The sequence below is a fragment of the Gekko japonicus genome, unplaced genomic scaffold, assembly GCF_001447785.1.
Source record: "Gekko japonicus isolate JY-2015 unplaced genomic scaffold, Gekko_japonicus_V1.1 scaffold760, whole genome shotgun sequence".
NCBI classification, from domain to species: Eukaryota; Metazoa; Chordata; class Lepidosauria; order Squamata; family Gekkonidae; genus Gekko; species Gekko japonicus.
Window position 1 is genome coordinate 644,121 of NW_015169798.1, and position 14,023 is coordinate 658,143.

The 14,023-nt window shown below is 46.9% G+C and overlaps 1 protein-coding gene across 2 annotated transcripts in view; it reads right to left on the reverse strand.

Annotated features, from left to right (window-relative positions):
- LOC107115387 (gamma-aminobutyric acid receptor subunit rho-2) overlaps positions 1–14,023 on the reverse strand; it is a 70,932-nt gene that overhangs the window by 45,078 nt on the left and 11,831 nt on the right. For both annotated transcript variants that reach the window (XM_015417082.1, XM_015417081.1), the window contains exon 2: positions 8,630–8,736. In XM_015417082.1, the coding sequence (XP_015272568.1) occupies positions 8,630–8,736 (107 nt within the window). The remainder of the gene's footprint in view (positions 1–8,629; positions 8,737–14,023) is intronic.

A 14,023-nucleotide genomic window follows, 5' to 3' on the forward strand; every position in this document is an offset into this window, starting at 1 on the left:
AAAGCTGAAGGAGCCAAGTATGTTTAGCCTGGAGAGGAAATGATTGAGAGGTGATATTATAGCCATCTTCAAGTATTTGAAAGGTTGTTTATAGAGGATGGAGTCGAGTTGATTTCTGTTGCACCAGAAGGTGAGACCAGAACCAACAGGTTGAAATTAGATCAAAGGAGTTTGGGGCTAAATATTAGGAAGAACTTCCTGACAGTTAGAGCAGTTCCTCAGTTGAATAGGCTTCCTTGGGAGGTAGTGGGCTATCCTTCTTTGGAGGTTTTTAAGCAGAAGCTAGGTGGCCATTTGACAGCAATGCTGATTCTATGACTCACTATGAATTTAGGCAGATTGTGAGAGGGAGGGCAGGAAGGGATGTTCCAGTGCTTGGCTCTTGTGCCCTTTTCTTCTGTGTCCAGGGTAATACTGATTGCCACTTTGGGGCCAGGAAGGAGTTTTCCTCCAGGCCAGATTGGCCCAGGGATCCTGGAGGTTTTTTGACTTCCTCTGGGCATAGAGCAGGGGTCACGGGGGGAGCAGGGGGGAGGTAGCTATGCATTTCCTGCATTGTGCAGGAGATTGGACTAGATGACCCTTGAGGTCCCTTTCCACTCTATGTTTCTATGAATCAGTATCTGCTTAAGGGTGTATCAAAAAGGCTGCATAAAACTCAGAAATGAAAAGCTGTAGTCCAGGGGTGTCAAACATGCGACCCTTGGGCCAGATCAGGCCCTTGGAGGGCCCCAATCAGGCCTGAAATGCCCTGGCTGTTTCCTACTTCCATTTGTAGTTCTGCTGCTGCTGCCATGTTACAGCTTGCTTTACCAGTCTCAATCGCACAGGAGAGATTGATAGGCAAGGCTCTCCTGTATGATTGTGTTTTAATGCTAGTGTTTTAAGCATGTTTTATTTATAGTTTTAAAAATTTATAGTTTAAAAAATCTTTGTGTTTGTCTGTGTCCTATATAAAGTTTATATCTCCGCTGCCTGGCATTACATTTTATGACACACGTGGCCTGGCCCAACAAGGCCTCATTTATATCAGATCCGGCCCTCATAACAAATGAGTTCGACACCCCTGCTGTAGTCAATACTCTTTAGCCTTTCAGAGCCAACTGATTCAGATTAAGATGAGTCAGAACCACTAATGCTGTTTCTACATGGAGACATAAACTTGTACCCTAACTGTGGCAGCAGCAAGTAGGGTGGAACAAGCAGGAATAGCCCATTCTGCCCCCATGGTGCTCATTGCTGCTGTCCCCTGGTCCTCCCTTTTTGCCCCACTGCACATGTGCAAAAATGTAGCATGATGGCAATTCCAGCATGCCCATAGCCTGGAACTCCAACCCCCAGGTTACCCTCCCATTTTGTTTTCCTGCCAAGCTACAGCACAGCTCAGCTGGGAGAGGAAGAAAAGACCCTTGAAAGAGCTGAAAAGTGGGGGAGGAAATTTGGAACCAGACAAGTCATGCCCATCTTGGACACCACTTCCTCTGAATACTCCCAAATACTTCATGGGCTTCCCACTGTCCATGTGAGGAAAAATCCCTTACGAAAGCAGCTTAGGATGCTAAGGAAACAATTGAAATATCAATATCAGACAGGTATTCTTCCTCAAGGCTTACAAAATAATGAAGAAAGAGTTCTGAAATATCGAGTCTTAGTTGTTCTACTGCAGGACAACACAGCTACCCTCTGAACATTGACACAATGTTGACTTATTGTCTTACATGACAAGGATAAACTGTGCATGCAAATAGTGTTCCAAAGCTGTGAAGTGCACTAGTTATGCAATAAGAAAAATGCTGAACAAATGAAAGGTTGAATGCCAACAGCTTCTCTTGTGATGGCATTACTCTAGGACTAATCTTGAGTCCCTTCATCTTCCTAATGGATAGACAAAATATGTGGCAAAGCTGCATGCAACCAGTGGGTTCTCTAAATAAACCTGGGCAAAACAGGAGCAAACCTCAATGCAGAAGCAGATTTAGAAGGAGCCAGCAACATTCACAGGCTACTTATGTCCTGTGGTACCTTTTCCTTACATTGTTGTTGTTCAGTCGCACAGTCAAGTCCGACTTTGCGACCCCATGGACCAGATCACGCCAGGCCTTCCTGTCTTCCGCCGTCCTCTGAAGTTGGCTGTCCTCTGAAGTTCTTTACATACCTATTTTCTTATTTTGGGACCCCCGAGGGGAATCTCCTCAACCCAGAAGGTAGGGTGAAGAACGGTATCGGTCAGGAGCTCGTCCCGACCGCATCCGTCGTCGTCGAGACCGGAACTGGATTTCAGAATCTACATACCTATTTTCTTTACATACCTATTACATACTGCAAAAACTAGTTAATGGTCTTGCAACGGTACTATTTATGCCTCCAGCCTATATATACTGATTAAATTCTGTCCATTGGGATCTGAAGGTATGACATAGTGGGGGTGGATGAGAAGTAAACTGCATCATAGGAAGCATTAGGCTGTTCTTCGATGGAAAAGATACTGCTATTTTAAGTATCAGCTAAAGCTGCTTATTCATGGACTCTGTCAAAAAATATGAGATGTCCTAGATGAAATGCTTCCAGTGAGAGTATGAGAAAGGGAGCCCAAATGAACTATTTACATAAGCTTTAAATATTAATATCTGTAGTAAATAATACCTGAACATCTGCTAGTTTCACCAAGGTCACTGGCACTAGGAAAACTCTGGAAGGGCTGAATGTGATTCATTATTATTACTATTTACATGTGTACAATTACATAAATCATTTTGTAATTATAAGGAGGAAATTGAGAGCTGGAAAAGATTCTGTGCTGTATGCAAGAAATGAGTTGTATTAAGTGGACAAAGATGTTGATACATAGACATATGGGCAGAGATGATGGTGATGTAAACAACTGAATTGATTGAGCTAGAGATACTTCTTGATAGCCATTAAGCTGTTACCCTGTGAGTCAGTGGAATCAATGAGTCCTGTGAATCTGGCCCATTTTTCAATCTGAGTCCCAGATCACACATTAAGTGTCAAAAGTTGCTAGACACTCCCAGTGCATGTCTAGGGCAGACCCAGAAACAATTAAATGTAAAGCCCCAAATAGTGTATAAGGGAACTAACTTCCATCTGCTGCCTCTCATTCCTAGGGTAAAGGAGCTTTGATTTGGGTTCTACATCCAGTTTAGAGGATACCCCAATCTGGGCAGTGATACACATAAAAGTCCAAAAGGATGTGCTGACAAAGTCATGTGTCTCCATAAATTCTGAAGGAAGCACTGAGAAATTAATAAAAATATGCAAATGTTTATTAGGGTGTACACATAAATAAAACGCATATGGTCCTTAAGTCAAATGTTTTACCCATCTATTGGATATGTATAACAATCAGTTCTGAATGAAATATGTTCTTTGAGCCTGATATTTAGACTATTTATTTTAACCTTTTTATGTTTTATTTATGTGTACACCCTAATAAACGTTTGTATCTTGTAGCTTGACCCTCTTGTAGCTTGACCCTCTTAGATCACAGCTTCATCTTGGGTTGAGTCCCCCCCCCTTTTTTTCTTTGGAAGCACTGAGAATCCACATACAGTGAAATCAGAAATACAAAACAGAGGACTCTCAGGAGGGTACAGAAAGAGTCTGATGACCCCATTTATCTCTCTCTCTCTTTTGGTCCCCCCCCCCTTCCCATCCTTGTTTGCAGCCCCTTGCCTTTTCCCCAGGCCTGTAGCCAGGCATTTTTTTGTAAGGGGGCAAATTTGTTGTTAAGGGGGCTGCGCTCCCCTCTCTGCTGCTTTCGGCAGCTCACCAGGAGTTGCTCCGGGCAGGGCAGCTGACCTTTCCTTCCCTCCCTCACAGACTTGCCCAGCTCTAGGTGAGCCGCTGAGAGGGGGGGAGACCTCAGAGGGCCCTCCCGGAGCAGCTCCAGGTGAGCTGCTAAGCTTGGCTGCTTCACCCAAAGTTACTCCAGGTGAGCCGGCAACAGAGGGGAGGTCAGTTGGCTCACCGAGAGTAGCCAGCCCAACTCCCCTCCCTTCCCTTGCTGGCTTGCCTGGAGCAGCTCTGGGTGAGCCAACTGATCTGCCTCTCCTAATCTCTTTTCCCTTGCCAGATTGTCTAGAGTTGCTCCGGGAGGGCCAGCTGATCTTCCCTCCCCAATCGGCTCACCTGCAGTTGCTCGGGGAGGGCCAGCCAAGCTTTTGTCCATGCTGCTCTTAGTGGCTGAGGCTTTTCCCCAGACCCCCACTCTCAGCGGCTCACCTGGAGCTGCTCCAGATGAGCCAGGCAACCTTCCCTCCCCTTCCTCCCCCACTCTCACTGGCTTGCCTGAAGCTGCTTCAGGTGGGCCTGCTGAGGCCTTCCCCACTACTTCCCCACCTTGCTCTTGGGTGGCAGGCAGTGGCTGAGCAGGAGGGCAAGGCCACCCCAGACCCAATGGTGTAGGGTCTGAGCAAATTCAGGAGGGGGCATCACCCTTGTGAGCCGCTCATGGCTACAGGCCCACTTACCCCTCTCTCCCACCCACCCATACCTGTCCTTTCCTGTTTCCCCTCAGCAGCCACTGTCCCCACTCACTCACTCACCTTTTTTGTTTCCTCATCTGCCTCCTCTTTCTGTTTCCCCTTTTTCTCCTTTTCTGCTTCTCCCCTGTAAATATTTATCTTCTTTCCACCCTATATTTTATTTGGGACCTCTGCTCACCTGCTTGCCCCCCTTGTCAGCTCTCAGCTCTCTGCTCACCTTTACCTTCCTCATCAGTTCTCTGCTCGCCTTCACCCTATTGTCTCTCACCCCCCCCCATTGTTGGTGCTCTGCTTGTCTGGGCCCCCATTGTTAGTGCAGCGCTCACCTGCCCACTTCCTCTCATCCTCAGCAGGGTCCTTGCCTGCTGAAAAGTATGCAAACCGAGAGTGATTTCAGCTAAGCATACCTTTATTTTGTCAGGAACAAAAGACACCTTAACCGGCTCTCAGGCTGGCTTATATTCCCTCAGAGAAACCCACCACCAAACACCCCCCCCCACTCCCGATAGGCTATTTACAATGCCCAAGAGACCTATTGGCCTCTTGGCCTGGGACCTAGCCCTTTCATTGGGCCTGGCTAGGATCCTACTGGCCCATTGTCTTTTGGCATGAAGCTAGTGGTGTTTGTGCCTGGGCAAGTCCAGGCATGCCCGGCCCTGACACACTACACCTGCTCCCCCCAATCCCTGGTGAAGCATTTGCCCACATGCTTCCCCTCTATTCTTGGCACAATGCCCACTTGCCCACTGCACCAACAGCTTTCCAGCCCACAGCACCACTCAGGTGCCTGAAGCCCAGAGGCAGCTGTGTTGTTTGCACTTGTGCAAAAAACATCCCCCCCTTCACGTTTTGGGGAAATTTAACCCCACCATTTTAAAAAATCAGATTTTGGGGGGCAGGAAAATCTGTTTAGTGTCAGTGTGGCCCCAATCCACAGATTTAGATACATGCACATGGGAGCTAGACTTCACTATTAGAAGCATAGATGTTTATTGAAGGGAATAATACCACACAGCCACCCACCTGAATCTATTCTTTTCAGGTATTAATTACCTGAAACACTGCTTCATGACTTCATCTTATTATCAGCCAGAAGCTAATCTAACATCTCCGAGGTGGAAGAAGGAAGAGACAGCCCAACAAAATGGAGGCTTTTTGGCAACAAAGCTAAATTTGATTATACAAACCTGATCCCTTGCCATAAAGTAAGCTGCTCATTTCCCAGTTCCAATGAAAGTTTTACCAGATTCTCTTTGTGAGCATGCCTGAAGTTAAATTACGCTCAGCCCTCATGTACTGCACCTGCCACTAACATGCTTTAATTCTGCCAGTTAGAAAGGCCGGTGACTATATTCAGCAAAAAAGCTCTACGGAATTAGGGGCTACACTCTGCTACACAGACATATGCGTGCATGCCTATATATAAAGAGTACCAAGTATCATGCCTGAAACAAGATGCTTCTAAAGTTTCTCTGAGGATCAGAATTCAATTACTTCCCTCAGGGTTCATTTATTTTAGTTACATCACCTGATTTTGAAGGTGCTACTCCCCTTTAAAGTTTTAGGTTTTGCCAATACACTGTGAAAATATACTACAAAGAAATCATCTTTTTTTTATTTGAAGGTATTAAAATGAATAGATTTTTTTTGGGGGGTGTAAAACAAATTCCTGTGGTTAGAGTGTTTGTCCTGCCTGCCAGCTGCCTTAGGGATCCATCTTTATTTACAAAAACAACATCGCCATGGAGTTGGGAAGCAATACCTGTTTCTAGCTTTTACTTTGTCATCCAAAGCAAAGTTATACTCTTCTAAACCCACTGATTTCAGCATAGGATGACAACCAGTGTGGTGGTTAAGAGCAGCAGACTCTAATCTGGAGAACCAGGTTTGATTCCCCAGTCCTCCATAGGAAGCCCACTGAGTGATCCTGGGCCAGTCACAGTTCTCGCAGAACTCTCTCAGGTGACTGTTGTGGTGGGAGGAAGCAAAGGTGATTGTAAGCCACACTGAGACTCCTTAGGGTAGAGGAAAGTGAGGCATAAATACCACCACTTCTTCTTCTTCATAGGACAGCAGTGATAGAAATGGTGACATACTACCAAAACATAAATGCTTGCAGCTGCTATATTTTTTATTTTTTAAAAAAATTGCAATTAATTGGATTTTATATTGTACATTGTATTATTATATTATATTTTAATATTATTGTGTAAGCCGCCCTGAGCCGGCCTTGCTGGGAGGGCGGGGTAAAAATCTAATAAATAAATAAATATTATCAGTATCCTCGTATCAAGCCTACCTATCACACCAGAAGCACTTTTCTGTGATAATCATGAATATTTGTCTATCACCCTACATAAGTGGTCAACATCATATATTTGACAGACTTCAGTTTCCATCACCAGGTATTGTGGCTGTAAGGAGCCCAAGAAACACAAGCAGATATAATCTGGCAAAACTAGTGAAAGAGTACAAGGCATATATTTTAAAGGAAAAAAAACATGGCTACCGTAATAATAACATTTTACCCAAGTCCCATTGAACTAAGGAAAATTTTTGCCACTTTGGTGCATGCCCAGGTAATGTCTAGATTACATTGTTGCAATGTGTGCTTTGTGGGGCTGCCCTTGAAGGCTGTCTGGAAGCTACAGTTGGTGTTGGCTGGAGTAGGTTGTAGGGACCATATCGCTCCAGTCTTGTTCCCTCTACACTGACTTCCAATTCACTTCTGGGTTCAATTCAAGGTGCTTTAAAGCCCTGTACAGCCTGTGGCCAATATACCTTAAGGACCACCTTCTTCCATATGAACCTACCCATCCACTCCAGGAATCTTCAGAGGTCTTGCTTTGGTTGCCTCCGCCACTTGAGGCAGGTAGTGACCTAAGAAAGGGCATTCTTGGTTGCAGCACCAAAACTTTGGAACTTCCTCCCAATGGAGATTCCTCTGTCTCCCTCTATTTGTGTCTTCCACCAGCAGCTGAAGATTTTTCTGTTTCTTTTGGCATACCCCCAATAACAGATTTCTTTCCTCCCTGGTTCTGGTGCTGTAAGCTTGGACTGATGGGGAGATTTTTACATTGGACTAGTTGATAATGAGTTTTTGTCATTTTCTTAGCTGAAGTGTAGATATAACTTGTCAACTTCTGTTGAATAGCAATAAACTGCAACATTTGTTGATATCTAATGATGACCTTGTTGCATTATGTGTCTCAGAGTCTCCTTCACTCCTGGAAACTCTAATTGAATTGATGCAGAAAACAATACTTACAATATTTGTTTATAAACACTTGATTTTGATTAATAAATATGTTATGCAGAGTCTCAGGAACGAATGGAATAAGGAGCTAGGTTGCCCTATTTTGCCAAAGTAATGAAAGTTGCAACATATTAAGCAAAAAAAAATAATGCTTAGGATATATTGGGTACCACAGTGACTCTTTCATAAAGGATTGAGTAATGTCATTGTTGGCTTTGTAACTCACAGGATGCACCCCTTAAACAGATGCTTCAGGCATGCCCAGTTATTATGTTTTTCTGGAAGGAAGTTAGTACTCATATTAATTCTGTATTAGAATGTTCATTGAGTTTTGAGGATGATTATGTACTTTTAAATTATCTGCCCATCTCTCGGAAGCTAACAAAAATGGATCCTCCATGCTGGTATTACAACATCTGAGAGACAAATGCCCATCTCCTGTAAATCAATGAATTGAGAACCTGGAATATATATGACAATTGCATATGAACTTGTTTTTAGAAATCTGTTACCAGTATTGTGACATTTTTGTTTATATTTCCCTCCCATTATCATTATTGTTGTTGTTGTTATTTTCATTTCTATACCGCCCATTTATTCCCCCCTTCTTACACCCCCCCACGTTTTTTGAAATAAATAAAATGTATCACATAAACTGAAATAAAATGTAGCAACATGCTGAGACTGGGAGTAATATTTCTATGTGCTCCTGGAAAATCAGGAAGTTGCCCAACTATTTTCATCATCTTTGGCTTATCCAGTACAAAGTAACTTTATAATAATGTGTAGGACAATGCAGTCTGTTGGGAATGGCATTAGGTTTATGAACAATTCAGTAATAAAGGAACTTGTACAAACAATTTCTTACCTCCAAAGGCAGGTCTCATGGTGAAATCATGGTCATCTACCCTCAGAAGCTGTTCACTTTTTCCTTTCCGAATTTTTGTTATGTCATGGTTCTTTTTATATATGTGACTAAAATGGAAAACAATAGCACCAATTGAAATCTCCAGATCCCAAACATTATTCTAAAAACAATCCTTAAAAACTGTGGGAAGTTTGCTTTATTTCTGTAATGGTTAATATTTTAAAAGGTAAAGGCTCTGAAATATATTTCTGCATAATTACCTTTAAGTAGAATAAAGAGTCAAATTTGCACACCCCAGTTTACTAACTTTGTGCAAACCTGGGAACTGAAAAGATCCTTTGAAAAAGCAGGGGTTGTGTGTTAAAATAAAATCCATGGTGTGAAAAGCTTCACCTGTACTGGCCCTTTAATTGTTTGTGGGGTCATAAGCATGTTTAAGCTTAAAATGTAGAAACTCTACATCTCATGGGAACAGAATGCTCTAGTTTATGATGTATTCTAGTGAGTCTGATTACTTCCAGGCTTTGCTATCCAAGATATTATACTGGACTAAAATTGTTAGTACAACATTCTGCCATATTCTGCCATATTGCCGTGGTTTCATTAAACTATTCTGTAGAGCAGAAAGGGACTGGAGAAACAGAATAAAAAGTAAATGTCCACTGGGGCAGAGGTCTTGGAAAATAGAAAGACAGTGCAGACGGCTAAAGCACTGTATTGTATTTCTCTTAGCCCAACCTCATCTAATAGCAAGGTATCTCATCATCAAGGACCAACCCAAGTAGACCACAGAGCGAAGACAAATTATTATGGCTGGACAATTTAACAGAAAGATATGTTGAGGTGCATTTATGAAATACCACAGACCTGCACGTTACTAATATATTACACATTTTCATTTTTTTAAACATTTTCATATAATTACAGTAATTTGTCTTTTTATATACACACACACATTGGAGGGCTATGTGCAAAATGTATTCATTAATTTCTGTTTAAAACTACTCCTTTCTCTTGTACATTGCAGCAGTATTTATTTACTTGGAACCCTCTTCAAAACATGAACACATTGGGCCTGATCCAGACCTAAATTACAGTGTTAATGAAACTGTATATGCACATTGTCTTGTCTTATATCACAAGAGAGATGTATACTCTTTTCCTGGGCGCAAGGGATGTTCCCAATCCACAAGAGATTTGAATCTGCACACCGAAGAATTTATCTGATTGCTCAGAATATGTTTCCATGGAAACAATTCCTTTCCAATTAATATATTTACAACTGATTGCCCTATGGAGCAGATGAGAAAATGAATCCTCGATAATTTGGATACAATGGAAATTAATGCAGAAAGTTGGCAGAGCAACCTCTTCATTTAAGAGTTACCATCTCTCTATATAATAATTTTGTTTTAAAGTGGCAACATTCCATGCGCTCACATTGGTTGTAAAATGCTCTCCCACAGCCATTGGCCCATCAGCCGCCACTCAAGAGTACTCGCGTGTCATTGGCTGTATGCTGGGTCGGCTGCTCTTCCCCACCCACTCCGCCTTCAGCCACTCTGCAGTCAGAATTACTTGCAAATGGCTTTCTCTCTTGACAAAGATGCTTCTCCTACTTTCCTCCTGTGTAGGAGTAACTTTTACCTCAGTGGCTGTTGGTAGGTGTAACGAAATGGCAGTTTCCTGGCTGCTGTCTGTGGTTGTTTGTTTAAAATGTTCTACGATAAGGTTTAATTGAGCTGTAGTTCCAGAGAGGGGCCTGTCCCTCACTGTGTTGAATGGGGCTTCCTCATCTGCTGGACTACAATTCCCAGCTGCCCCAAGGCCAAAAAGAGCGGGAAAAGAGGGACTGTCCCAAGGGGCAGGGCAGCATCAATATAGACTGAAGCCCATACAGGGTGGAGGAGGCAGTGTTCGTCCTACAGGAGGTTAGGAAAGGCTCCTGCTGCGTGTGCTGACCAGGCTGTCCAGGCCACAAGCCAGAGACGTGGGGGGACCCTGGGAGGCAGCAGAAATTCAGCCACTCCACAGTCAGCTGGACTGGGGAATGAATGGAAATTTCCCTGCTCACTTGGGCCAGAGAGAGAGAGGCTGGAGCACAGAGCCAGAGGCTGGTGTGTAGGGGAAGAGGATGGCGTTTAACCTGTAGGTTTATACCCCTGTGGGTTCCTAGTGTGTCCTTACTCCTACCGCTGTGCCTTATTTATTTAGTGTGTGTGTGTGCTCCATAACTGTGTGGAGGCTGCAGGTGGGGGGGGGGAGATGGAAAGCTGAAGAGAGGGAAATAAAGGTAGGTTGATAATTGGCTGGGAAGGAGATAGAGTTGCCAACTTCAGGGAGGAAATTCCTAGAGATTTGAGGGATGGAACCTGGAGAGGGTGAGGGTTGAGGAGGGATGGGGCCTCAGACAGGTACAATGCCATAGACTCCACCCTGCCAACCAGCCAGTCCCTTCTGGGGAACCACTGTTGCCAACCTCCAGGTGAGGGCTGGATATCATTTAGAATCACAATTGATCTCCAGGAGGGAGGGGGGAGGAGATGGAAAGCTGAAATCAGAGGGGCAGATAATGGAGGGTTGATGCTTGGCTAGGAAGGAGATAGGGTTGCCAACTCCAGGTTGGGAAATTCCTGGAGATTTGAGGGGTGGAGCTTGGAGAGGGTGAGGTTTGAGGAGGGATGGGGCCTCAGACAGGTACAATGCCATAGACTCCACCCTGCCAACCAGCCAGTCCCTTCTGGGGAACCACTGTTGCCAACCTCCAGGTGAGGGCTGGATATCATTTAGAATCACAATTGATCTCCAGGAGGGAGGGCAGAAGTCAGCTGCAGTCAGAGGAGCAGATAACGATACGTTGATGGTTAGTTGGGAAGCAGGATTTTTGCTCACAAGACTCCACAGCTTAGAGGGAGCCCAACTGTAGAAATGACCCCACGGAGATCTCTGTGCTGCATTTTCTGGCCCACATTGTGTGACCTTGGACACCAGGTATCAGGGCCGGCTCGCCCGCTAGGCGAGCTAGGCGCTTGCCTAGAGCACACCAGCCCTCAGGGGCGCCAAACTGCGCCCTGCCCCGCACCCCCGCGCCAGTGCCATGGCCGGACCGCAGGTGCCTCGCCCTCGCCGGGCCGCCGGGCCACCCATGTACAAATAGTGCGAACCATAGCCGTTCATGGTGAGCGGGGCCGCCGGGCTTGGGCGCAGCAACAGCCCGTGTGGGCCAGCAGCATCCCGGCCGGCCGGAGGAGAGCTACCGCACCGGACTCTGCACCCCTCCGGGCTCCCTTGCCTCCGCCACCCGCCCTGCCATGGAGGGGGGAAGCGGCGGCGAGGGCGGGTTGCGGTGTGGGTGGGAGCCAGGCGCCGCGGGATTGGCGAGCCAGCCGCCTGCCGGAGTCTGAGCTGCTGCGGCGGGGAGGCGCGCACAGGGTGCTCGTCTGGAGCCCGGGCGGGGGGGCGAAGGAGGAGGACCCCAGCCGGGGCGACCCTGCGAAGGACGGGGGGCTGCAGTGCTCGGGGGTGACGCTGAGTGGGGACGGGATGGGAGACCTTCCAGCAGGAGGCGAAGGCACCTCTCAAGCTCCAATGCGGCAGCGCTTTGCTCCTGCGGCGGACACGGTGCACATGGATGTCTGTGCATGGCAGGCGGGGGGGATGTGCTTGCACGTGCAGACTTTGCAGAGGTTTCGAGCGCCGGAGGGGTGTGCGTCTGCCTTGTGTCTCCCGAGTTGGCTCTGCCCGAGGCAGAAGGAGAGCAGGGGAAGTGCCCTCAGGGGCGCCAAACTGCGCCCCGCCCCCACCCACCCCCGTGCTAAAGAGCCACTGCTGCCCTCCGCAGCCAAGCCAGACTACAGCCCCGTGGGCTGAGGGCGGGCTTCCTTGCCTCCGCCCCCGCCCCTCCACCGCCAACCCTCCGCACCAGGGACAGCGCTTCAAGCCTCTCTCCCGCCCCCCTGCACCAGCTACTCCGGGCGAGGGCACTTGAAGCGGGGAGGGGACTCTCAGAGCGGGCAAAGCTGGCCAGGGATCCCCCCCTCTGCTTGGGAGTTGTGCAGAGTGGGCCAGGAGGTGGATGTCGCCGGGTCTTCCCCGTCAAGTCTGCAGCGAGTCCGCCCTGTGTCTTCTGAGTTGGCTCAGACTTGGTGCCGAGCGTGCCGGCCTGGCTTTATGCACCCATGCTGAGCCTGGCGGCAAGCCGCAGAGAGGCTGGGAGCCACTGGCCGGATTCCGCCCTCCTCCCAAATTCGAGGGGCAGCGACTGGGGGAGGCGCGGAGAGAAGCTGCAGCCCGGCTCTCTCGGCTTCCTCCTGTCGCGGCCCTGGAGGCCCGCCCAACTCTGTCTCCCTTCCCCTCTCATGGCCAGCTGTGAGGTCTCCAGGCCCCACCGGGCCCCACCGGCATCTGAGGGGGGCGCCACGAAGCGGCCTCGCCTAGGGCGCACAAACCCCTTGGGCTGGCCCTGCCAGGTGTAGTGTAACATAAGGTATGTGAGACTTTGCTTCTACATTTGTGCCTTTCTATTACATACTCCTAATACGTACTTAACCTGCTTCCAGGCTATGCATTCGTTACACACCACATCTTTCTAGAGCTGGTTGTATTGCTTTCACAACAGGATTCACTGCTAGTAATGTATATTACACAATAGGAAATTAATTACAGTCCAATAAGAAGTCACAGGGTCAGTTAGCTAAGAAAAATAACACCCTAGTTTTCTAATCACTGCTAGAGGATTAGAATAAACCAGGGGTCTTTTCGTAGAAAAGAAGGTGCAGGAGCTCATTAGCATAACTCATTAGCATAACTTATTTGCATATGCCACACACTCTGACATCACCGGAAGTGTGTCAGAAGGCAACAACCACCGCTCAGGCTCCACTGGACTGTTTTGGATTGCTAGCTATTGGGGAGGGGGGAACGTGCAGATCTGTCCTCGCAGAGGAGGAAGAGCTTGTACCTGAATAAAACTTGGTCTTAAAGGTGCCACTGGACTGTTTTGGACCAGGGAGCTGGGCGGGGGCTCTGCAACTTACATGGCTGCTTCTTGCTCTGACTGAGGGCTGCTGGGAGCAGGGGGCAGGGCTTGTTGCATGTGCCCGCCCCCTGGACTCTTTACTGCCGGAGCTCCGCTCCTGTGCGCTCCTGTAGGAAATGACCCCTGGAATAAACTAAGATCCATGAGCCTTTTGCCCTCACAGGGAGATGTACAAAGTTGTAAATATTGTTGCTCCAGTCATGGACAAGAGAACGTAGAAGAAAACTAAAACCACTTTTTCAGGGAAATATTGGCTGGCAGAAAACTTTAGTGATGGAATGAGAACAGCTGAGAAGAACTAAGCAATTTGCCATTCAGCAGGGAGGAAAGAAGCCAGAAATACAAAGCCAGAGATG